The following is a 24,637-nucleotide window of genomic DNA, read 5'->3' on the forward strand; positions in this document are numbered from 1 at the left end:
TCGGAAAAAACAAAAATTTCCACATTTTGAAGAAACATCTAATATTTTGGCGAGGTAAAACGCCCTAGCAGCACCAACATACAATGTACTTGCGTCTCCACGCACTATCCATACCAGAAAGCTGATCCGACGACGCGTGGTGCTTTGTTCCCTAGGAGCTGCTAGCTAAAAGGCGTTTTGCCTCATGAGTTTTCCGGCAACAGAATATCACCACTTTTTTGAAATGTGAATATTATCAATATGATTGAGATTTTTTCTAATTTCAATATGGCATCAGCTAGCAATATTGTTTAACTGTTGCGTGAGGTAGAAACACCCATGAAAATTGCATATTGCCCCCCCCCTTCCCCTACAACTATTGCAGGTAGTTGCGTAGCCACGGGTTAGAGTTCAAACCTGCTTCCAAACCAACTTTTGGAAAAGATTTTTTACAAACATCACAAAAGCGCCGCTGAATGAATCACTTCTTAGATAGTGTGCAGACTTCTTCACTCGAATTTGGAAGAACCATCGAACCAAAAAAAATTAATGTAAAAATTAAATTAATTCTTAGTATATTTTTCAACAAACAAACAAAATTCTCAATTTTGTGTTAAAACACACTGTACCGAAGTAATTACACTCTCCGGTTGTCATTCAAACAGAGACGACTAAAGTTAATTTACAAGTGTCTGTAAAATTGCCACCGCCAATACCAGAACATTTGCAAACCAGCGATGCAAATGTCCTTGGTCTATTGCATTCTCATCTAGTCATATCTCTGCCTGTGGCATATACCACGATCGTGTGAAACCCCATTTATTCAATCGGCAATTTTTTCTAACGCATAACGCTATCTCTTCTATCAGCGGGTCAAGTACCATTGGATTGTTGAACGCAATTATATAGTTAACGCTTCCTACCGCAAGTACATGTTGATATGCACCACAAGCAAATACTTGTTTGCTAACCGTTTTGAAAAGCTAATATATTTCTAGAGCTCACCTCGCACAAAATGCACAGTATCAATCTAGCATCGCGCCTTAATCTCAGTAGTACCGAGCAAGAATGTTTGACTTTGAAAAAATCAACTCTGTAGTTTTAAACCGCATCGAATGTCCGGGAACGGAGAACCATTATAGAGTGACCCTATCCGATGGACTACCGGAAAAAGTCCCGGATAGCTTAAAAGATGGTGTAGATCGATATGCTGTAATGATTGAGACATACCTTCCGTTAGCCAAAAGGATTAAGAACTTTCAAGTGTATGAAGATGATGTGTGGGTGATATCATTCCCCAAGTGTGGTACCACATGGACGCAGGAAATGGTTTGGTTGTTGAACAATGATTTGAACTACGAAGCGGCCAGGAACCTATCATTAGAGGAACGATTTCCTTTTCTTGAGTAAGGTCTAATATGAGGACAACTATGAGAACCGTTTATTCACATATTCACTACGATAGGCTAACAGGAGCATTATCTCTGATCGGGGGTGATTCGGTTACTGCCGTGGAACAGTTGGAACGACCACGTCATATAAAATCGCATCTACCGGCCTTGTTGCTTCCAGATCAAATATGGACAATTAAACCGAAAATCATCTACGTTTCGCGGAACCCTAAGGATACAGCAACATCCTTCTACCATCATTATCGTAGCATTGTAGGCTACGATGGACCAAGGGTCACTTTTTCGATGCCTTCTTGGAGGATAACTTGATCTATGCTCCTTTCGGTGGACACGTCCAGGATTATTGGAAGTTAAGGAACGAAGATAACGTTTTGTTTATAACATATGAGCAGATGAAGCGGAATCTAAAAAGAGTCATTATTCAGGTGTCTACATTTTTGGGCAAAACATTGACGGATGAGGAAACTAGAGCCTTGGAAACACATCTTTCCGTAGATTCAATGCGAGGTTTGCAACCAAACCGGTTGATGTTATAGTCAATTTACTATAGTCTGGCGGATCCAATTTAACAGTCGTTTTAGAAATCAGATTCGAGCATACCGTTATAAAGTCAAATAGTCGGAATAATAGAGAAGTTTAAAGTTTTCATAAGTACCAGCATTCAAGTTTGAAAAAAAATGTAACAGTGATGATTGATTAATATGTTTTCGCCAGATTTTCAGGAAAGTGACTATAGTTTGAATTATAAGGACCATAGTATCAATTTTTCAGCAAACAAATCCTGTAATATGGATGCACTCGTGGAGTGGGCAAGAAAAACTAATTATAGCGAAGAGCGGCGAAAAAATGATGACAACGAATTCAGGTGAGATTCATTGACTACTTTCATATTTAATTTAATTTGCAGTCGTGTGACACTAAATCTTACTGCACTTACTGCATTCATGTAGGTTTCTTCACCATTGATTTGCTTTTATCTCTAGACAAGATAATTTTTTTTTCGCCTGAATATAAATATTGTCAGGTATAATTACTATTTGTCCGAAAAAAAAATTAAGCTCTTTTAGTGGAATGTATTCAACCGTCTAAGACGAATTAAGTACTGTCCATTTAATTCCACCAGTTAATTTTCGTTATCTTTTCGTTTAGATATTTGTCCGACTTTGCTAGGCTTCGCCATACATTTCGACGGTGCAAGCCAAATAAATATGAGCGCCAGATAGACACATAAGATAACAAGCCTTCTTATATGAAACGCGCGAAGCGTTGCATTGCTGATTACACGAGCTAAATAGCTGGGAATAAATTTTATACATCTGTATGAGAAATATTTTTGTACCGCACATGAAAAAAACGACTCCTTCGCTTATTTTTAGTCGCAACCAAAAATAAGCGCCTAAACATACCTACTAGGGTGGTTCAAAAAATCGATTTTGCTCCACAGTGCTCATCTGATTCTTTACCAAGTTCTGAGTGTCCTCTGAAAATTTGAGCTCATTTGGATTAAAACTAATTTAGCACAAGCCGTTTCAAGTTTGCATGCAAATTAGTATGGGGAAATTTATTTTTCCATTGTACTGGTAATGACGCCCCCATTAAGCGCAGGTTAAAAGAAAACCTACATAGCTGAAAGGAATACTCAACAGCTTTCACCCAACGAAAACCGCATGTTGATTTAATCATGATCGTTAAACTTCTTTGAGGGCATCACTGAAATGTGCAGTGCAACATAGTAGCCTGAATTTGTGTGCGCTATCTTTCGCGCCACGAGCAGCAATGTTGCCTGTTGAAGAGTTGCGCAATTAGCTCCAGAAAACTACGGTTTAGATTAAATTCAATTACTAATTATTGGAACGATTTATTAAGATACAGTTCTTACAGGGTGAAAGCTCTTGAGCACTCCTTCTAGCTATACAGTCCCTTCCCGATTTTGGCAACACGACCGGATTTTAATGTTGCCAAAATGGGGATGTTGCCAAAAACGGGAAAAAAATTTCATACAAAATTTCAATTTTTTTTTGTTTGCATGATTGAAGCTAAATACTTAGAATATGTACTACAAAGTATGTGGAGTGTGTTTAAGTGATGCAAGTGCATCATAATTGTCATTTTTGCGATATTATTCATAACTCGAAGATTGTAGCTCAAACAAAATTGAAACAAACTCAAGAATGGTAATCAAACGATAATGTAACTAATTAGCCAATTTCAAAATACAAATAATAATAAATAATATTTGAAATTAACAATAGCGTCGGCCATGTCCTTACAAAAAATTGTAGTGATAAAAAAACGTTTATATAGTAGTCCATTGAAGTGCTGACTTCAATCTGACATCTCATATAAATTTTAGTCCACCGAAAATGCTTGTTTTTATCATAATTCACTATTTAAATCAAATAGCCATTCGACGGTTACAAGACAACTAAATGTGTCAAGCGTACTGCAAGTATGGGTTAAATACACTAGACTAACTAAAACCAAATCCCTTTGCACTAGTCGGTCTCCTAGCACTCAACCCAGGAATATTTCAGGCGGCAATGATTGATTCATGAGCACTATGTGTACCTCGCACTACGAGTGATAGTGTTGCCAAGTGGAAGCTGGAGGACCATTTGCGGCATGCCACCTCTGACACTCGATAGCAGTCAACCTACTGGTGCTCGCTGCAGGCCATCGCACTCCAGTTCTCCATGCACTACTTTCATTATTATAACTTTGAAAAGATGGAAGAACCCTACATCAGACTAAAGAGGGAAGCAAAGTAGAGCGGACTAGTGATTAAGACGTTGAAGACGAAGTAGGCTCAGAAGAAGACAACGGCTATTCGACAAAATCAAGGTGGTTGAAGAATTCGTGTACTTGGGCTCACTTGACCTCCGATAACGATATCAGCAGACAAATTCGGAGACGCAACGTGGCAGAAAAGCGTACGTACTAGATCTTGGCTATGCTTGTGGAGGACCAATGCGCACTTGGAGTAAAAATGGTTCTCTACAACGAATCGACAGGCACAAGAAGGCGAGGTGTGCAGTGATCAAGGTGGATCGATCAGGTGGAAGACGATTTACGGACCCTCCGTAGACTGCGTGACTGGTAACGTACAGCAGTGTACGGAGACGACTGTCATGTACCGTAGAGGCCACTCCGACCTTAGTCTGAATAAATAATAATAACACCACATGTGACGCATCACTCGTCTTTCGAAGCAGCTAGAATTACACCAGCGATCTCATGGGAACTTCACAGGAGCCACTTCTGATACTTCGCCATAACAAACAGAACACTCGAGAGCAGGCATTGGAAGTGTGAGTGAGCATTGTGAGCATTGATCTTTTGCAATCTATGCTACATCCATAGCCAATGAGTGAACTGCCTCACTCAGATAGATGCCAAACAACGAGTAGGGGCGATCGTTGCTGTGATAAACAATTAGCAACACCGTCTAACAAGCCAAGCCGTGGTGAGGTATCTATGTAAGCAACGATAAGATAGTCGAGAGAAAGTATCAACGCCTCCCATTTAGTGTACTAGAGTTCAGAAAAATATATTAAGCTCGTTTAGTGGAATGTATTAAACCGTCTAAGACGAATTAAGTACTGTCCATTTAATTCCACCAGTTAATTTTCGTTATCTTTGCAGATACGTATTTCGACCACAACTGTGTGGTCGTCTTCAGTGTCTTGTGGTGGAATTAAATGGACAGCACTTAATTCGTCTTAGACGGTACTAGAGTTACAAACTCATAGAGGTCTTCATTTTTAGAATGCTTGAATGGCTTCTGCTATCAGCGCACCGGAACGACGCTCATTGTTGCGTTACCAAGTGATTCACTTCACTCAATCGGCTTCCATTGGTGAGCGTTGAAGATCATTCATCAGATCAATCATCGAACGTTCAATTGCAAAGATCTTAGGAAGCTCATAACTTGCCCCGCGGCAGAGCATCAAGTAGGTTTAGATTAACCCGATTTTTTCTCATGATCCGATGTAAGTCAATGCCTGCTCGAGAGCCTTACGATTGCATGTTACCAAACTCTTACCATTACTGTTGAACTGTTGGCAAACATGTGGAAGTAAAAGGCTCGTTATGCAATTGACACATCAGAAAACTGGAAAAGCCAACAGTGTTCTGATATTAATCGCTAGACAAAGTTGTGTAAATTTTTAACAATCAGATTTTTTTTAAATAAAATTGTTGCTTATTTTCTATATGGGAATTCAGCAGAAAGACGGATAAAATGATAAAATGACAGTTTCTCGGCGTGAAATGAGCAAACGACTTGATGGCTAAACAGCGCATTTAGAAAACCGAATGTGCCAATCACTGGCAATTAAGCCCAGTGGTGAAATTTATCAACAATGCCTGCTGAGTTTGATTCTTTTGTTTTGTATTTTTCTCTGCTCCTCTTTGCATATGACGGTGCCTTCCAGTCAGAAAGACAAAGCAGGAGTAGCTTAGCCAACTCGGTTTGCCAACAGCGGGCTGTAGCTAATTATCATTCGGCACAAATTTGCTGTCTTTGTCTTTCAAGTGATAGTATTCACCCATGCATTTATATAGGGCCGTCACATTCACGCAGCAGCGAGTGAACTGAATGGACTGTCACTGCGGGCTGCGTGTGCAATGAGAAAAGAAGTCTTTTGTTTACTTTATCTTTGATTGTTGCTGCTAATCATTCTCAGTTTTCACTGCTACGAAGTGAGTGTGAAGAGGCAATGGTATCAATATCCCGCAAATTTCAGTCACTGAGATTGAGAATTCGCACCACTGATTAAACGGATTGCTTGTTCCTGGATCACTAATGCAGTATCGGTTGTATTGTGATGTAAACAGCGGGCTTCGCTTAATAGGTGTTGTACTATGTACAACGGTGTGAGTCAGCTTATCGACGACAAAATCAGTGACATGCCAAAAAATACGACATTCTACGGTGGGCTGGTTATATTAGGGTAGTGTGAATAGGGACATGGAAAACGTGAATAAAAAGAGCAGAAAAGTTGCAATAGACATTGTTTGCAATGAGAGATCATTAATTCAGTGAAAGTGCCCAGTATTCGTACAGAGCCCATAATACGCATATGAACCTTAATGACATTCACTTTTGGTTTTGTTTATCCTATTACATATTAATTAAAAGGTTTTAGCTCTAAAAAGTAATAAAAAAAATATTTTCGAGGTTGTTGCCAAAATCGGGAAGAAAATGTTGCAAAAAACGGGTGTCGCCAAAATCGGGGGTAGACAAAAACGGGTGTTGCCAAAATCGGGATGGGACTGTACAGGTTTTCTTTTAACCTGCGCGTAATGGGGAAGTGTCATTATCGGTATAATGAAAAAATAAATTTCCCCATACTAATTTGAATGCAAACTTGAAACGGCTTGTGCTAAATCAGTTTTAATCCGAATGAGCTCTAATTTTTAGGGGATACTCAGAACATGATAAAGAATCAGATCAGAGCAAAATCAATTTTTTGAACCACCATAATACCTACCTCCAGTAAAAAGCTACTTTGATATTTTTGAAAATTTAGCCAGTGAATTCTTGCAGTGATAGCAGGTGCTGTTTGTGCGGCAAATAAATTTTGCACACATGGCCTACACGTAAAAAAATAACCTTATATGTTATGGCAAAAAACCGTTCGAAAAAACTTATACTCTTCATTATGCCACCTAATGAATGATCCCATATCAAAAAGCTAATAACATTCATAAGTTAATGAAAAGTATAAGTTTCCGAATGTATGTGACTAATGCGATGTATAAGTTTTTTTTTATACATGTCATTAAGCGCCTGCTTTGGCAAAAAAGTATTAGAAATATTAATAATAAACAACATTAAATTTTTTTACGTGTAGGTTTTGCCAAATCATACTAAGCCCCAACAAAAAAATCCCATTTTTCAGCCTCGGGGTTCTGCTAAACCGCACCATGCGGCTTTTTGACTGACTTTTGATATTTTATCCGTAAAAGGTAATCTGAAGTCATTTTATATCAATTCATACGTTCATTTCTTGCAGAATATCCTCATTTATGGAGTTAAGGGATACCCGATACGATTTGTGATCGATTTAATCTGTTAAACGAACGCTGATATTTTGTTCGTACAAGAAAAACGGAAATCATTTCATATCAATTCATACGTACATTTGTTGTAGGATACTTGATTATAGTGTTAAGGGATATCCGATACGATTTGCAATCAATTAAATCTGCTAAAAAAGCTTGGACAGAAAAATGGGTTATTTTTGTAGGCGCTTGCCGCCGTTTTGGCATATAAAAGTTGGTTTATGTTATCATAGAAAGACATCTCATTTTCAGAATAGTAAGATTAAACAACTAGTTTTTTTTTCTTCTTCATTTGCCTGCAATACTTATAATGCTCTACTCAATACATAATTATCATATCAGCTCTAATAGGGTAAAACGTCCTATCGTTGTGGTATGTCCTAATGTTGCGAAATTGTTGATGTAGTCTATTCTGGATATGATAGCATTCAAAACAATTGTGGGTACGCTAAAACGTTTCGAATCAACGACTAGAACAGTTTTTGTTTGACAAAATTCCGTTCAAAATGATGAAAAATCAACATTTTTCGTTAAAAATTTGAATCCTTTGAGCCTATTATTACTTTAGTGCTAAGGTCCTATTGTTGCGGTATCGCTCTACATAAGAATTACATGCAATACCGTAACAATAGGAATGGCCTTCAAAATTTAAAGCAACGATAGGCAACTGCGTCCTATTATTGCGGTAGTTTGTTTTTATTGTGATAAGTTCAGCATAAGTTCAGCACAATTGACGTAATATTTACGAAACTATAGTTAACGAGCATCCTATTACATCCATCTAATGTGGAAAACGAGCAACAGGTAATTTTTGAAGAATTTTCAAAATCAATTTTGTTTTGACACGGTGCTTAACCCCTCCATAATATGTCGTTTTACCCTACTATACAAATATAAATTTTCAGGTTCATTCGAAATGGAAAAATCGGAGCATACAAGAACGATATGAGCGAGGATTATATCAACCGATTTAGTGAGTTCGAGAAAAAACTAATCCAAAACATGGGTTGTGATTATCCTTTCTAGATATGCTATATCTATATTAGCGAAATGTAAGCACAACTTATGAGATTTTATTGTTTCTCGTCCATACAAAAAAAAAACATGCATAATCTGATAATAAATAGACTCATTTGGAAGAATTTCCCTGAAAAGCCTGCTCCAACTAAGTAAGATCTTACAGCATATAAAAAAATGTTTGAAAATAAAATTCTACTTAATTCGTGTATCGCCCCTTAAATTATGTATACCTGTTTGACACATTCCAGCGTAACACGACACCATGAAGAACCGACTTTCAGCGAAAAATAAGGTCTGCATTCGAAAATTTGCTTCGGGGACGGATAATTTAACAGATGTTAAATCATTCTCACTAAATTTTCGTTCTGATGGATTATTCATTTGCGTTTTTAAGCTCTGATATACGGTTTGGAGTCTCGATTTATTCTAAGCATTTCCCGTATACATCAACAGAAATGAGGCTGTGAATTCAATTTTTTTGTGGTTACAATGGCAGCTGTCCCTTTCTATTAATCTACACCGTACCCCGCCCATATTGGCTTCTATGAGCCTCCCGTTTTTCATCGTCACACAGACGTCCCTAAGCGATGTTGCTCATGTGGTCACTGTTGTGGGCCGTGTTGACAAGAATTTGTATAACAGCCCACCCCCATCATTATAAGCACTTAGTATTGTCAAACTACCATCACTAACATCAACATCACTCTTTTCTTCTTTTTTACCTTTACAAAACTATATGAGTTTTTCTGCCAATACGAATCACTCAGTATAAGCAATGACATCACTCATCATTAAGGTGGCTCAAAAAACACTTTTTCATATTTGTTGATGGGCCGCCCTCTTATTCGGTTCTATTTGATGCCCTGATGCTTTGGACAAAATTTCAGTCAAATCGGTCAACGTTTGGGCGGTGCTAAACTCGTTGGAAGTTTATATGGAAAAATGTATGCAGAAACATCCAAAAACAGTAATTTGCAGTTGGACGGCACAACTTACGATCTTGAACCATGATACTCATTCAGTTCTTGTAGAATTAAATACAGAATATTATGCTGAAAGCCGCGAGAAGTTTAGGGTTTATTGGACAAAGTTATTAAAACGAGAATTCAAGATATTTTTTAATGTTTTTTGGGGCTGGTCGCTATTAATTTAAAATTGTTCTAATTCTCGTCCGATTGTAATAAATTAATTTTTTAAATCCATAATGCTTGTTAAATGAGTACTATCGACTGGATTAGGTAGAAAAATTTATGAAAAATTTTAAGTTATGATGATGATACTATTAGGTAAGTCAAAGGCAATCAAACTCATCAAATGCTTTAGCCAAGCAAGCCTTTGGCACAGCAGAGTGCGATTGAATTCGCATTCTATACCGTCCCGCCCAGGCAGTTACTGGGGGGCATGGAGTGCGATCCTCTCGTTTAATAAACAATGTGCACTCGCTTGGCTGTGGATATACAATAGTAAAGCACATGTGGAGATTGGACAAATCAAGCATCCGAAAGATATTCAATTTGCAAAAAAGAGAGCTAACCGCGGTGGAGGTTGGTACTCGGATTCTCGTTTACCAGAATGACCCAATAGATGGGGAGAAGAGCCCGCCCTTTATCCACGAGATGTTAACAATAGGAAGTTGGCGATTCCACTCTTCCTATCCAAATCGCTTCAATCGGGTGCCCTGATAGTTTTTTATGGTATATAATCATATACAGGGGTTAGACAAAAAGGTTGAGATAGGCAAAATTTTGTCGAAGTTTAAATCAGCAAGCTTGAGCTTGAGCTTGATTGACTGCTCGTAATTGCTACTCCATTATGACCAGATCAGCTGTTCTTGCACAGGGAACCAACAGATGTTTGCTTGGGACTAGCACACATCATCAATGTACAAGTACTGGTGATCTCATTTGTTAGGTCATACTGGCGCCTGCCACGTCAGAATGCAAGTCAATGTAGGGAAGTGGGAGGAAATGATGATACAATCACTCGCCCACTGCAAGCCGAATATACCTCTGCACTTGTCACGAGTTCATGCGGAATTTGTTGGAATTTTTGGGTTAGGTTCCGAGAGGCAGAGGTTCGTCTTGGTTAACGAGCTGCCAATGTGATAGATAGGAGAAGGCAACTGATGGAATTTCTAATTGGATGTAGGAAACGAGCTTTATAGTTCATTTCCAATTCTAGCAGATTACTGTTAGAATACTCAAGTTGAAGGTATAGGAATAGTAATGGAAACGGTATGGAAGTCCATTTCCAGTTCTAGCGATTGCTAGAACATGTGAAATATAGAGAAAGATACAAAGTAGTAGAATGGAACGGACCTGGGATTGAACCCACGACCTCCTGCGTATAAGGCGGAAGCAGTAGCCATATGACTACCAAGCCCGCTTATAAATCAGCATAACTTTGCGTAGAAAAATCCGATTTCGATGAAATTGGGACCATCGGACGTGGAAACTCTTCTAGTATACTAGAACCATGCAAAACTTGAGATAGGTCCTTGGCCACCGGAGATGTTCCGGGTTTTCCGACGGTATGTTGAAAATGCATTTTTTCTTCTGCTTGTCATTTCATGTGACGTTTACTGACATCTTGTTTTATGCTTTCCCCAGAAACTAGAACTAATATGCTGACCAATGCTGGCTGCAGATCCAAAATCCATTAGTTATACGCAGAGATATGGCCATTTTCGTGAAAACGGTACGGGATTGGCCATACACCCTGAATAAATATCACTTTTGCAGAACATCCGGAACCTGTTACAAATTGGCCAGAGAGTCTTACAGTCCTCAAAATATATATTTAATAAAGATTCTATATTCATCGTCTTGACAAAACATGAATTTTGACACCCATATATGCATGGTTCCAGATGGTGCCAAAACCGGCTCTTCCGGGAAGGCCCTTGGAACCGGTTAAAAGGGTGGCAGTGGACACTATCATTATAGAAATGTTTCTGTAATCATCGTCTCGCAAAGCCATGGAGTTAGATACTCATATTTGCATTATTTCGATCTGTTATCATTTCATCATGTTCCCGGGACCTTTTTTACGGAAATGGCCATATCTCTGCGTAGTTTTGATGGATTCTCGTTCTACAGCCACCATTGGTCGGCATATTAGTTCTAGTTTTTGGACAAAGCATAAAACATGATGAAAGTAAAATTCATTTAAAATGACAAGCAGTGGAAAAAACGCATCTTGAACGAATCCTCAGAAAACCCGGAACATCTCCGCAGGCCGAGGACCAATCTCAGGTTTTGCGTAGGGATAGTATACTAGATGAGTGTCCGCGTCCGATGGTCATCAAAATCGGATCATTCTACGCAAAGTTATGCTGACTTGAACTTCGACAAAATTTTGCCTATCTCAACCTTTTTGTCTAACCCCTGTAGATGTTTGTTTTAGGTTTAACTCTGGCACAAACTGGCAAAAAAAGTATTTTTTTTTTTTTCATTTGTATACATCATATCAGTTTTGTCTTCAAAATAAATACATAATCGCAGTTTATATATAAACTGGTTGAATTTGAGGAGTGATAGTGAGCCGTGATAAGAAGCAGACGTTTATTTTCGCGTATAAAATTTCAAATTTTCCATGTTTTTTTCAGTGAAGAAAATGATATATAAGTAATTGGAATGAATTAATCAATCCATCAAGTATGTGATGAATCGGACCGGATGCCTGACTTTACCCGGTGAGCCGTTTCCATTTACATTCTCTTTCATTCGGTCTTTTCCAAACATTTGCATCGTAGGGTCGTATGTCAAGACTGATGCGTGTCTGGAGTGGATACCGTATAGTACACTTTGCATGTGGTCAAATAGAGATATGCGCCTATATCGTCTTCACTTTGGACACTTGTTCTTTTTCATATGCGACTTTACGTTGGCCAATACCATTTCTATCTGCTCCTGTCCATAGGTTTAATAGATACATTGTCAGTGAGATCTAGTTTCTGTAGTTACTAACACTCATCCTGTGATTGCTGGTTTTTTTAGCAGTTCTGTGCAGAAGCCTGTCGGTGCCTGTATGCGACCTGGGCGTATGCGAGGGTGCTGGCACAGGCTGTTACGTCTGTTTGTCTATGGTGCTGGATTCCCATACAAGTATTGTATGGGACGTTACAGTTTTGCAAGCTTTTCTTACAATGATTGATTGTGAGCTTACATTTTTTACAGAGTCTAGCAGTTTTGCAGATGCCCAGTTCTTGTACAGGCTTGTGGGTTCTTGTAAAGAATTGTTGGAGGGTATGTCAGTCGCTGGTTGGGTGCTGGGTGGTGCGGATAGAATCGATTTGGTTGTCAAACTGAAGCCAAAATTCTCTATAGCGCATTGCAAACTTGAACACATAACCTCACTTTATGACAGTTCACAGAGCTTGTTCACAAGGACTTTAACTTTTTTCGGCAGTTGCGTTACTAGAAGTTATCGGTGAACATTTTTCGAGGAAATTTCTAAATTAAATAATTTAAAATGACCAGGACATGCGTTTTAAAAAAGTGCGAATCTAAAAAAAATCGGAAAGAGTGTCGCTTCTATCTATTCCGTTCGGAATCAAAAAATTATCACGTCAATTGCTTGAACGCTAAACGGAGAAAACTTTGGCTCGACGCATTGAAATTGTCGGAAAACTTCCGGTGGAAATTTGAGTACGTTTGCTCGCGGCATTTTCATTCCGGTAAATATATGGTTAGGTACTGTAAAAATAAGATTTCATTCAGTTATCCCATGTTTAGGAAAGCCTGCAAGAGCTACTGACGTCAACGAAGTGGATTGGGTGCCGTCTAAAAACTTACTCGAACCGGATGACTCTTGCTTAGATTCCAGCAGCTCATGCTCGAGTTTCGTTGGTCTTGACGATAACGACTGTGATACTTTGGTATCCAAGCAGGAAGGCGAAACAACGAACATCGAAGAAAAGTCCGAAAGTGTTGAACACAGTGTACAGTATGGACCTCAACCGGACTCCTTCCAGGCAGGAGCAATCGATTGTGAAGATGAACACCAGATTTCGCTTGACTCTATTACCGATACTGATGCATCATCCTTCGAAGAGCTACCGAACGTTTCGGGTATTGACTCAAATGACTTGAATCGTGCCTTGCAAGTGGGAGGTAAGTGGTGTTAAATTATAGCAAAGCTTATTTATTTATATATTATGTGTTTTTTACAGATTCACTCAAAAGCGCTAATGAAACTTTCCAACAATATTTGAACGAAATGACACGTCTGCAGGATCAATAGCTTGAAGAACAAGTAATCTCATATAAAAGAGGTATACAGTTTCTGTCCACTGATGCGAAGTGTAATTATTACACCGGCATTTACAGCAGACAAATTTTACAGAACCTGTACGAATACCTTAAGCCGTATTTAGATGAGCCCCACTGCCATTTATCTACAGAACAGATGTTCGTGATGACGCTGACAAAGTTGCGTTTAAATACTCCACTGGCTTCTTTAGCTTTTGACTATAATGTTAGCGTTAGCACTATATCGAAATACTTTCACCGTACGTTGTATATTATGTACCATTGTTGTCAATGGGCAATTGAGCCAACGTGTGTATCTAATTTGATGCGACATACACCGCTAACATTCAAGCAACTTTACGGAGAGAGACGAGTCTTCATCGTAGATTGTTTTGAAGTCAGATGCGAGACCCCAGGAAATTTAAAAGCTGCTGCATGCCATTACAGCAATTATAAGAAGTGCGAGACAGTAAAATTTCTAATAGCTGCTCATCCTGACAGTACCATATGTTTTGTTTCGACCGGTTACGCTGGACGGTGCTCTGATCGTGAAATTTTTGAAAAAAGTGGATTTTTAAAATGTCTGAAAGAGAATGATGTTGTTCTAGCCGATAAAGGCTTTAATATCGGAGAACTGGTAAAAGAGCGAAAGGCTATTTTAAACATACCAACATTTTTGAAAAACAAAAAACAGTTCACTCCTACAGAGCTAGTGTCGGATAAACAAATCACTGCTCTTCGTATTCACATTGAGAGAATCATTGGATTGTTGCGAGAGAAATATAAGATTCTGTATAACGTTATTATTGTGAAGACACTGGCCCGATTTCAAAACGGGTTCAGCATTATTGAATTAATCGTGAAAGTAGCATGTATTCTTTGTAACTTAAACAAGCCAATTATTCAATAACTTTGTCATATCCCGAAAATTAGAGACACAAGTTTTAGCAGTTTTTAATTTTGTATTTCTTAGAGTAAGTGATAATCCAGATTTTAATAAATTGATTGAAACTTTATAAATCTATTCTTTTAATTGATTTGAAAAATAATTTGAAACAAGCTCAACCAAAATTATGTTTTTAAAATACTCCTTAGACCTTTCACACGCTTCTTCCCAAAATACAGGATCTTTATCGATGAGCAAACAAAGCTGTTCTCCTTTACTCCAGACAAAAAGCATACCGAAGTTAGAATCCGTTACATGAATTTGAGTATAGTAAGTATGAGTTTTCACCAGACTGTATTCTCCATTCAGAAATTCTAAAAACGGGTTAGATGTACCAACTAGTGTACTAATTGATAGCTGTTGATTGAAACTAGTGTTGTTTCGAAGTCGAAATGGACATTTGATCTCAATACTAACTTTTCCGTGGCACTTGCAGGTCATCATTAGGTCCGGTGTGGCAGCTATGTATGGTTGGGTCTTATAAATGAAAATCCCGCACTCGTTGAAAGCAACCGCATCATGGCACTTCATTTTCTTCATTAGAGCTTGTTTTGCTTCATGTTCATGATGTCGTCCATACGATGTTGCTTCGCTATCGAACATCACAGAGTTCGGATAACAAATTTTCTTCAAAAGAGTCATTTTTGAAGGCACGGTATTAGTGGATGTATGCATGCACTCTTTCATAATAGATGCAGTTATACGTCCAATGCGTACTAACTTCCATAAATCCGATCTCGACTGCTTTCTTGTTAGTCGCTCCACAGCTTCAATCTCGTCATTGCTTATCGATAAGTTTGTCAATATGGATGGGAGAGCTTGGTTAATAATGTGCATCGATTGTCCTTCCATCGTTGGATCGAATAAATTTTGTAGCAGTATATTTCTTTGTTGAAATACGTAGTCCGGAATTATATTATCTTCGCAAGATTGACACATGATATTAATACCATCGCAGAATTTCTTCGATCCTGCTGTATGCTTCAAATCTCTCACGAAGCTTAAAAAATTATTTCGATTGCAACTGATATTTATGTCATCCATCCTCATAACTTTAAAACCGTAATCGATGTTTTTTACGGAATGATTTAAATCATCTTTGATTTTTTTTGAAGGCCTTGCCCAGTAGCATGGCAATTCCGTTACACTTAGCTGCAAATGTAAAAATCATTATAAGATAACATTAGAATGATTAAAACTAAGAACTTACTTTGTATGTTGACACCATTGTATGCAAATTTGCCAATGCAAACAGAATCGTCGAAACATGTGAGCAAGCTTCACTCAATCCTGCTACACAATTGCAGTGTGCAGATTGGACGTTTCCGTTTCGATCAATTATCATCCAGGCCACTAGGGGTGGCAGGTTTAGCCTCATAGAATGGGAAACCTGGAGATATAGAAATACATCATTACTACCAGATATAACGTGCATACATGTTTACTTTACCTTTCCTCTGATTACATGCAAATCATTTATTATGGTCCCTTGAACGGTGGACACGAAACCAGCCTCAAACTTCCGGTAGGCTTGCAAGCTTTTATCTTTGCGGAACTCTACTTTTGATGTAGGGGATACGTGGTTCACCAGGTAGTCAACGATGTGACCTGAAGTTACCGTGGTAGGAAATTCTTCCGTATTCATTCGTACGTCGTACGGGTCCACGAATCCGATAGGACGAATTTTTTGTACATATCGGTTTCTGCTTTCCGTGGGCAATGCGTTTGCGTGCGCTGAAAGCCGGCTAACTACTTTCGGGTACATTATAGTATAGTAACTCGATTTAAACAAATTCTTTTTACAACGAAACAATTCGGAACAAAAATCGCAATGAAATTCTAACACCTTGTAAACAAGCTCTGTGAACTGTCAAATTTTTTTGATGACGTCATCGTACAATGCCTAATTGTGCCGGAGCCAAACATTGAAGATTTTGGTTATGTTCGTTTTAGATCTTATATTGAGAAGTATTGTTATTATTTGGGGAAAACATAAAAATAAACTTAGTTTGAGCTTTGCATTCTTTGTAACAAATATATTCACATTATATTTCGAGTGGATAATTAGTAGGAATGCAACTAAAAAGCACTCGTTACGAGATTTCACGAGATTCAGCAGCTGATTGGAGCAGGGATGTATATAAACCACCGTAAAGTCATGTAGAGTCTCGCGCATTTTTGCGCCTTCATGAAGCATGGAAAGAGAAATTTGAAGAGCGGGAAATGTTTGACAGCCGGAGAACTACAAAATAATTCTGCTTATAGGATTGATTTCAAAATATCCCGCTACTCGCTTGAGAGCAGAAAAGCGGCTCTATCCGCAGCACCCAGGTTGGGTGTAATTCCGAACATATCTTTCGTTCTGTCAGTAAATCAACAAAGTCGAATAGTGGCAAAAAAATGTTTCAAATTTATCACAATCCTTGAGCGCTTATTTTTTATTTATTTTTTTGGATCAGATCGGTTTGTTCTGCTTTGTGCAGTTGGTCAGAAATTAAATTGATTAGTGCGAATTTGATCGTGTTTTCGTACAGCACGCAGAACGTTCGCGGAAGTCGGATCGTTTTTCTACTTTCTGCAGTCGATCGGAACATAAATTATTCAGTGCTCTCTATGCTTTCTGGAAGCATGTCAGGTTTTCGCGGAAGCCAGATCGTTTTGATCTGCTTTGTGCAGTCGGTCAAAAATTAAATTAATTGGAGCGCATTTGCTCGTGTACTCGTAAAGCATGCAAAATGTTAACAGAAGCCGGATCGTTTTTCTGCTTTATGTAGTCGATCGGAACATAAATGTGTTTTCGCTAAGCTTGCCGAATGTTGTGCAGTCGGTTGGAAACTAAAATAATTAGTGCGCGTTTGAATGTTTTCCTGTAGCTTCGCTACACCTTACACACCGTTTGCCAATATTTTCCAGTAAGCAGAGCGGTCGGCCGGTCATCGAAATTTAATTTCGCTTCCATCAAAGCGAGTATCACGTCAACATTTTCCTACCCATTCCTTAATTGACCTGCATTCGGACACGGCCGGCGCTGGTATTGCTTAAATTTGGGTCACCAGTTCTTACACATTGAGGATGATGTTAGTCCCAAACATCATCTGTTGGTTCTCTGTGTAATTACAGCTGACCTGGCAATAACGGAGTAGCAACCGTGGGCGATCAATCATACTCATGCTCAAACTGGTTGAATTTGAGGAGCCTCCACCATTGTTAGCTACTATTAAACAAAAAAAATTTTGGCGAATTATAAAAAAATGCCAGTGGTTTTCGATTTACCTTAAGCATTAGCATTAGCATTAGCATTGTTACGGTGTAATTCGTAGATTGGACACTAGTGATACTCATGTTTTATTTTTGAGATCCTTATCTAGAATGCTATCAGAAATCAAGAAGGGGAGTGGTCCTTGATTCCAGTCTTAAACAAAAATAACAAAAGCATGAGGATTACTACTCCTGGCCACGCCCATCTTCATCGTAACTAGCCCGAGCAGCACACATGTTGTAAACAAGTTTCTATTACTCATATACGACAGAATTCGGTCATATACCTGTTCCTGCAACCAAAACATTCTGAATTGTGCTGATAGGGAGGGAGAGGAAGGAAATGTTGATGTGGTACTTACTTAACGAGAGGCCACCTACTTAGCGACACCCTCATAAATACCACGGAGTTGAATAATAAGGAAGGTATTCGTTGGGTCAGGATTTGTCTGTAGCCTGGCAATGTAACCGTGGTAGATCTTACCCCGTAACACACCATGTAAAGGTGTCTACCCAGCGTTACGGGTTAGTGGTTTTCGATTTACCTTAAATGCGAAAAGGTACAAGTCAATGCAAGTATTATTACCAAAAGTGTAATAATATTTCATGAAAGTAATAACATGTTTACAATGTTTTGTGTTGTGTTTTGGCATGGATAATCTAGTTTTACATTTAACATATCCGCAAGTATTCCTATTTTGGATCAAAAGATTCATTATATTTTATGAATTTAGTAAAAAGTTTCCAATAAGTTGGTTTTTGACGGAGATAATCGAGATAACAATTCCAGGGATGGAAATATGGAGCTGGTGTAAGTAAATATGGTATATTTCCACCGTCTTATGAATCCTTTCGTGTTTCTAGTCACTTTTGTTTTTTTCTTTCTTTTTTTTTCTCTCGTTTCAGAGAGCGAGTATTGGCGCTTGTACCTAGGCTTATATGTACTCTGATAGACTTAAGCATTCGTCATGTTTTCATGATTATCTGTATAAATCCATACGAATACTTTTATCAATCATTGTATAAGCCAGGGCACTAGACTAAAAACTGTGTTCCATCCCAAGATGCTGATAGCTATGTCATTTCATTTCATTTATTTAGTCTACATCTAAAAAGATAACACTGAATCAACAATTTGACGCCACAAAACACGGTTCAAGGTCGCATCTCTCCATCCTCGAGTACGCCCCACGCTTAGCTATGTCACTTCCAATGATTAATCAATCATTACTTCATATTGCAATAGAGCGGTTGGTACAAAATGTCCCCGTTCTATGGCTTAAATGTGGAGTCAAGTTGAGTATTGATATCCAAAACAATTTTTAACAACACTGCACAGTAGGCCTGGCCGCTTTTATGTTTGAACTGCATCTTCTATTTTTATCTATATAATAAAAATGAAATGGTCTGTGTTCGTATCCGCATAACTCGAAAACGGCTGGATGGATTTTTTTCATTTCTTCAGCAGAATCATTCGTTATAGTTTCCGACGGGTTTATATGATATTTCCTAATGCTAAAATCACGAGTAAAGTTAAGTAAATCGTAAAAAACTAAAACTAAGATTCGTATGGAAATTTTGCATGGGCAGTTCATCGCACATTTTCGCCTACTATGCAGGACAACGTCTGCCGGGTCGGCTAGTAGGTATAATAAAAATGAAATGGTCTGTGTTCGTATCCGCATAACTCTAAAACGGCTGGATGGATATTCTTCATTCCTTCAGCAGATATGTTCTTTAATGTTTCCGACGGGTTTATATGATATTTCTTCTTACAAAAATTACGATTTAAGTTGAGTAAATCTTGAAAAACTGAAATTAAGATTTGTGTAGGATTTTTGCTTGGGCAGTTCAGAACGCCTATTTTCGCCTACTATGCAGGACAACGTTTGCCGAGTCGACTAGTTTATCACTTTCCAGGATTCTTTCACGAACTGGCTGTGTATGTGTAGACTAGACTAGACTAGACTAAAATAAATACATAATCGCAGTTTCAAAAGTTTGCAATTAACATCTCATAATAATGATTGCAAATAAAATTGAACACAACATTGAATCATTGAACATATGAATCAGATTGACATCCTTAAAACCATCCCACAAATTTTCTTACATTTCCAAAATTTTAGCCAAACAATATTTTCTCCATGTTTGCAGGAAACCTTTTCCTCGACACCTACCTGTTTTTTATATGCCTCGATTACTTCCTCCTGATTTTTGGTCTCAATCTGCAAATGCTCTATTTCGTGCAATATTTCCGTTTTGCGAGCTGGGCTGCACGCGCCACCACATTTTCCTTCACGCTTCTCGCCTCCACAACAGGTTGGCGGTTGATACTGCCCTGGCCTCACCGTAGACACAAATGGTTTTCGTTCTGCCACAGAAATGATTCTATTAGTAAACAAGTTCAATCACCATAGTAGTTAAAATATTCTTACGCATGTTTGCACCATCCTTTCTGGATTTACTGTCCCCACACTGAAGCTGGCGAATCTTGGCTTCCGCTTGCAAACATCTGTCCTCTAGTTGCTTTTTGTCCGTTTGCAAGTTCCGCACCCGACACTTAAGTTCGGTGTTGGCCAGAATAAACTTATCGCGCTGCTTTACTAGTTCCAAATGAAGCTCGTTGCACTCGGCCAGCAATCGGGAGTTGTCGCACTTGTACGGTTCGACTCCCAGATCCCAAGCAGCTTTCTCCTATAGAGTGTCAGTTCGAATTAATAAGACAACTGAAAACCTAAGATTGCTTCGACCTACTTGTTCCAGATGGCAAATTTGTTGTTTGGAAGACTTCAGCTTTTCTGAGGTTTTGATCAGATCGTCCAGGATGGCAGAAACGATTCCAATGGCTCCAAGCGGAAGCGGATGGTTGAAGCCTAGTACGTTCAACCTTTTGCGCAAATCTAAATGGAGCGTGTCGATATCCATTCCTAGAACAGTAGCTTTCGCGCTTTTCTTGTGAGATTGGCTTCAACTTTTATTGAACAATTTAAAAAGTGTTTTAAAAATCAATTCTAAAACCACCATGCATCAAAATAGCAACGGTTTTCGAGGTTTGTGTACAAATTTCAACGTAGAGATGTAAACAAATCGCGGGACAGTTAACAGTAAAAAAATAACTGTTTTTCTCGCGTAACATTTGAAAAGGGCCTACAGCCAAAACGTAAACATTGAGAAAATGCCGTTCGAAAAAAATGCATCACAATTTCTATTCCTATTTCCCAGGTTTATGATATTTTAAGCAGAAAAGCTCCGAAAAGCACATAATCAACACTATCTATCCATCCGTAACCTTAATTGCATCGAAAACATGCAAAAATGTGTCGAAATCGTTAAAATAAAATTTTAAGTCTATTTTCATTTGTTTCTCCGGAATAGGCCTTCTTGATAAGTCATTCTGTATTTGCTTGTCATTCATAGACCCTTTGTTTATGGCATTTTTCGAAAGTAAACACGGGATAAGGCTTTTCGGGAGGGGAAATTTTCTCTCTCCGAGGTCGGGCCGATGACGGTTCGGAAAAAAATCTCGTTATCGGCCCGAAGTTGGAGAAGGCTTATCCCAGACAGAAAAAAACGAGTGGCTTGGCCGTTTTTTAGGGTGGACCTACACATATTTTGAAAATAACACGTAATAGGCCCAATCAAAAATTAGTTTTTTCCAAGTAATTTAATTGAAGATGCGGAACATTTTTATACTATAAGTAGCTATTAGAGGATGCTATCGAAGGGTGTTAAAATTGAATTTGTTTACTTTTCATTGTAGGCCCTAATCAATTGTTAAGCGAGTTTTGACCGTGATTCAGCAGTGATTCAAATCGTTCGGGGCTGTCAGTTTGAATATGAATCTGAAACATTGAATTTCCCAGTAGCTGTTCTAGATTCAGTTTTTATACCAGTCAACTGTCAAAAAAATAAAACTGGTATAACGCTCCGTTCTATTTTCTGCAGATTTGAACCACGATTGAATCACGAGATTCAAATATTTTTCAATTGTTTTGGTGTATGGATGCGTCATTTTATCTACGGATCAATCCACTTTGCAATTCCGGCGCCTTTCTTGGCAGTAAACATAATGATTTCAATTAATTGAAAATTTGAAAAACATGAATAGAACACTGCTGGGAAACCAGCGAGTTTGTTCCATTTTGCTCCAGATGCAAACTAGAATAGTGGTCGAAAATTTAGAATCAAACTGAATCACTCCTGATTTCACCCTAACCAATTCGACACCTAACAACACTTAGAAAAATATTCTTTCGATTCATGTGGTTTAATTATTTCCAGAACAAGATTACTTTCGATTCGTTTAAGGTGAATTTTATATTTACCAAATGTTTTTCTACTCCCATTTCTAAAAGCCTAAATCTGAATAAATAATATTCGTTCAGTGCAGAAATTTAAGTCGATTGTTCAGAATAAGTAAAACAATTGATCCATAAAACGTTTCCAGAACAAGATTATTTTCGATTCGTTCAAATTAATCCGTTGCTATTCATTGAATTTAAAAAAAATAATAATACGAGCAATAGCGTACCTGCAATTTTTTGATGAAAACAGTCGAAAAAAAAAGAATACTGATGAAAACTTTTTATTATTTATTAGGGTAAAATACCCATTGATTAGTGGACCCCCTAGTAGCGAAATTTTGCTCTTCCTGGCAGTGGAATTTTTCAAAATATTAATTTTGCGTGATATCTAATATCAAGCTCTGCATCTCTTCTTTACGATACATACATAAAACACTCAAATACTCGACGTTATTCGTTGAAATTAACATTTTAAAGTCTGACTGAATTTGCCCTATAGTAGACCCCCTGGGGGTCCATAATAGGAAATTGCTTCCCTATAGTCGACACTTCATTTGATTTTTATGTTCCGTTTCGGTACGTTCTTCTTTCCTATTATGGACCCCCCAAAATATTCCTATAATGGACACTTTCGTGTTTATTTTTTATAGAATTGTAAAAAATCATCTAATTTTACTTTCCATCGCATTTCCAATGCATGTAGTCAAATCATAGGAGTGTAAGGCAGGTTCTCCCGATAGAATTTCATAGCAAAATGTTTACATTGTGCTGTAATAATGCAAAAATGGCTGGAGGGTCCACTATTGGGCACTTTACCCTATATTTGGATATTTTTATTATTATTACTAGCAGACCCGATGAACTTTGGTTCGCTTAAAATTAATTTATTCTCTGATTAGTTTGGAAGTTATACAGGAATTGTTAATTCATTTGTATGAACCCCTTATCCAGAAGTGGGAGGGGTTTCGAATCACCACAGAAACATATCTTCCATTCCAAAACCTCCACATGCCAGATTTGGTTCCATTTGCTTGATTTATTCTCGAGTTATGAAGAAATTGGTGTTTCATTTGTATATATGGTAGCCCCTTTTTTTTCGAATGGGGATTGGGGGAGGCTGTGGGGGAGGGGTCTCGAACCATCTTAAGAACCTTCCCCGGCCCCGAAAACCTCTGCATTCAAATTTTCATACCGATCGGTTCATTAGTTTCCGAGTCCATATAAGGGTCAGTCAGACAAAAATTGCAGTAGACGTATATACGATAACGCAAGTAATTTAACCTAAAAGTTGAAGAAGCTGTCGTCAAAATATTTAAAATTCAATCATCAGCTTTTTATAAATAATCCTAAACTGTAAAGTGCTGTAAATATGTATTGAAAAAAAAAAAATCAAATTATTCATAAATCTAGATTGCTTTGAGAATAGGTCGTATGTGCAAAAGAGAGGCTCTCTTTGTTCACGCTCTCTTTCGCTTGTACATAAGCTAATTTTGCATATTTTGCCACATTTTCACTTCAGAACGCTAGACAAAGCTATAATCTTTAGATATCTGCCAAGAAATCTGAAGTAAACTTTATTATAGGGTAAAGTGCCCAATAGTGGACCCCCAACCAATAGTGGACCCTCCAGCCATTTTTGCATTATTACTGCACAATGTCAAAATTTTGCTATGAAATTCTATCGGGAGAACCTACCTTACAGTCCTATGATTTGATTACATGCATTGGAAATGCTATGGAAAGTAAAATTAGATGATTTTTTACAATTCTATAAAAAATAAACACGAGAGTGTCCATTATAGGAATATTTTGGGGGGTCCATAATAGGGAAGAAGAACGTCCCGAAACGGGACATGAAAATCAAATGAAGTGTCGACTATAGGGAAGCAATTTCCCATTATGGACCCCCAGGGGGTCTACTATAGGGCGAATTCAGTTAGACTTTAAAATGTTAATTTCAACGAATAACGTCGTGTATTTGGGTGTTTTATGTATGTATCGTGAAGAGGGGATACAGAGCTTGTTGTTAAATATCAAGCAGAGTTAATATGTTGAAAGTTTCTAAGCCTTATGACAGGAAGAGCAAAATTCCGCTACTAGGGGGTCCACTATTGGGCATTTTACCCTAGATCTGTAATATTCGAAAGAGAATGGAGGCAAAGAGAGACTCTCTTTTGCACATACGACCTATTCTCAAAGCACTCTAGAAATTTCAGTTGTTTTTGAAACACATGAGTTGAACATTACTTTTTTCTTTCGTGTAGTTACCGTCGCATGATGTCATGTCATTTTAATTTTGTTTTGCTCGCAGTCGCAGTGACTGGATTGGTCTTATTTATTTGGCTTTGGTGTCATTCGTAATCCTGTGCGGGGTAATTTACAATTATTGAAACAATT

At 38.1% G+C, this 24,637-nt stretch overlaps 1 protein-coding gene and 1 pseudogene across 4 annotated transcripts in view; one reads left to right on the forward strand and one right to left on the reverse strand.

Moving 5' to 3' along the window:
- Positions 1–21,019, reverse strand: part of LOC134204390 (centrosomal protein of 135 kDa-like) — a 120,922-nt gene extending 99,903 nt beyond the window's left edge. For 2 of the 4 annotated variants that reach the window (XM_062679208.1, XM_062679207.1), the window contains exons 1-3: positions 20,691–21,018; positions 20,372–20,630; positions 20,114–20,307 (exon numbers count right to left, since the gene is read on the reverse strand). In XM_062679208.1, coding sequence (XP_062535192.1) covers positions 20,114–20,307; positions 20,372–20,630; positions 20,691–20,861 — 624 coding nt within the window. In that variant the 5' untranslated portion in view covers positions 20,862–21,018. Of the gene's footprint in view, positions 1–20,113; positions 20,308–20,371; positions 20,631–20,690 lie in introns of all 4 variants that reach the window. The other 2 variants (XM_062679206.1, XM_062679209.1) reach the window with 2 other exon arrangements.
- On the forward strand, positions 854–8,581 carry LOC134204394 (luciferin sulfotransferase-like; annotated as a pseudogene).
- Positions 21,020–24,637: the final 3,618 nt, after the last annotated feature.

The sequence above is a fragment of the Armigeres subalbatus genome, unplaced genomic scaffold (genome assembly GCF_024139115.2).
Source record: "Armigeres subalbatus isolate Guangzhou_Male unplaced genomic scaffold, GZ_Asu_2 Contig561, whole genome shotgun sequence".
In the NCBI taxonomy this organism is placed as follows: domain Eukaryota; kingdom Metazoa; phylum Arthropoda; class Insecta; order Diptera; family Culicidae; genus Armigeres; species Armigeres subalbatus.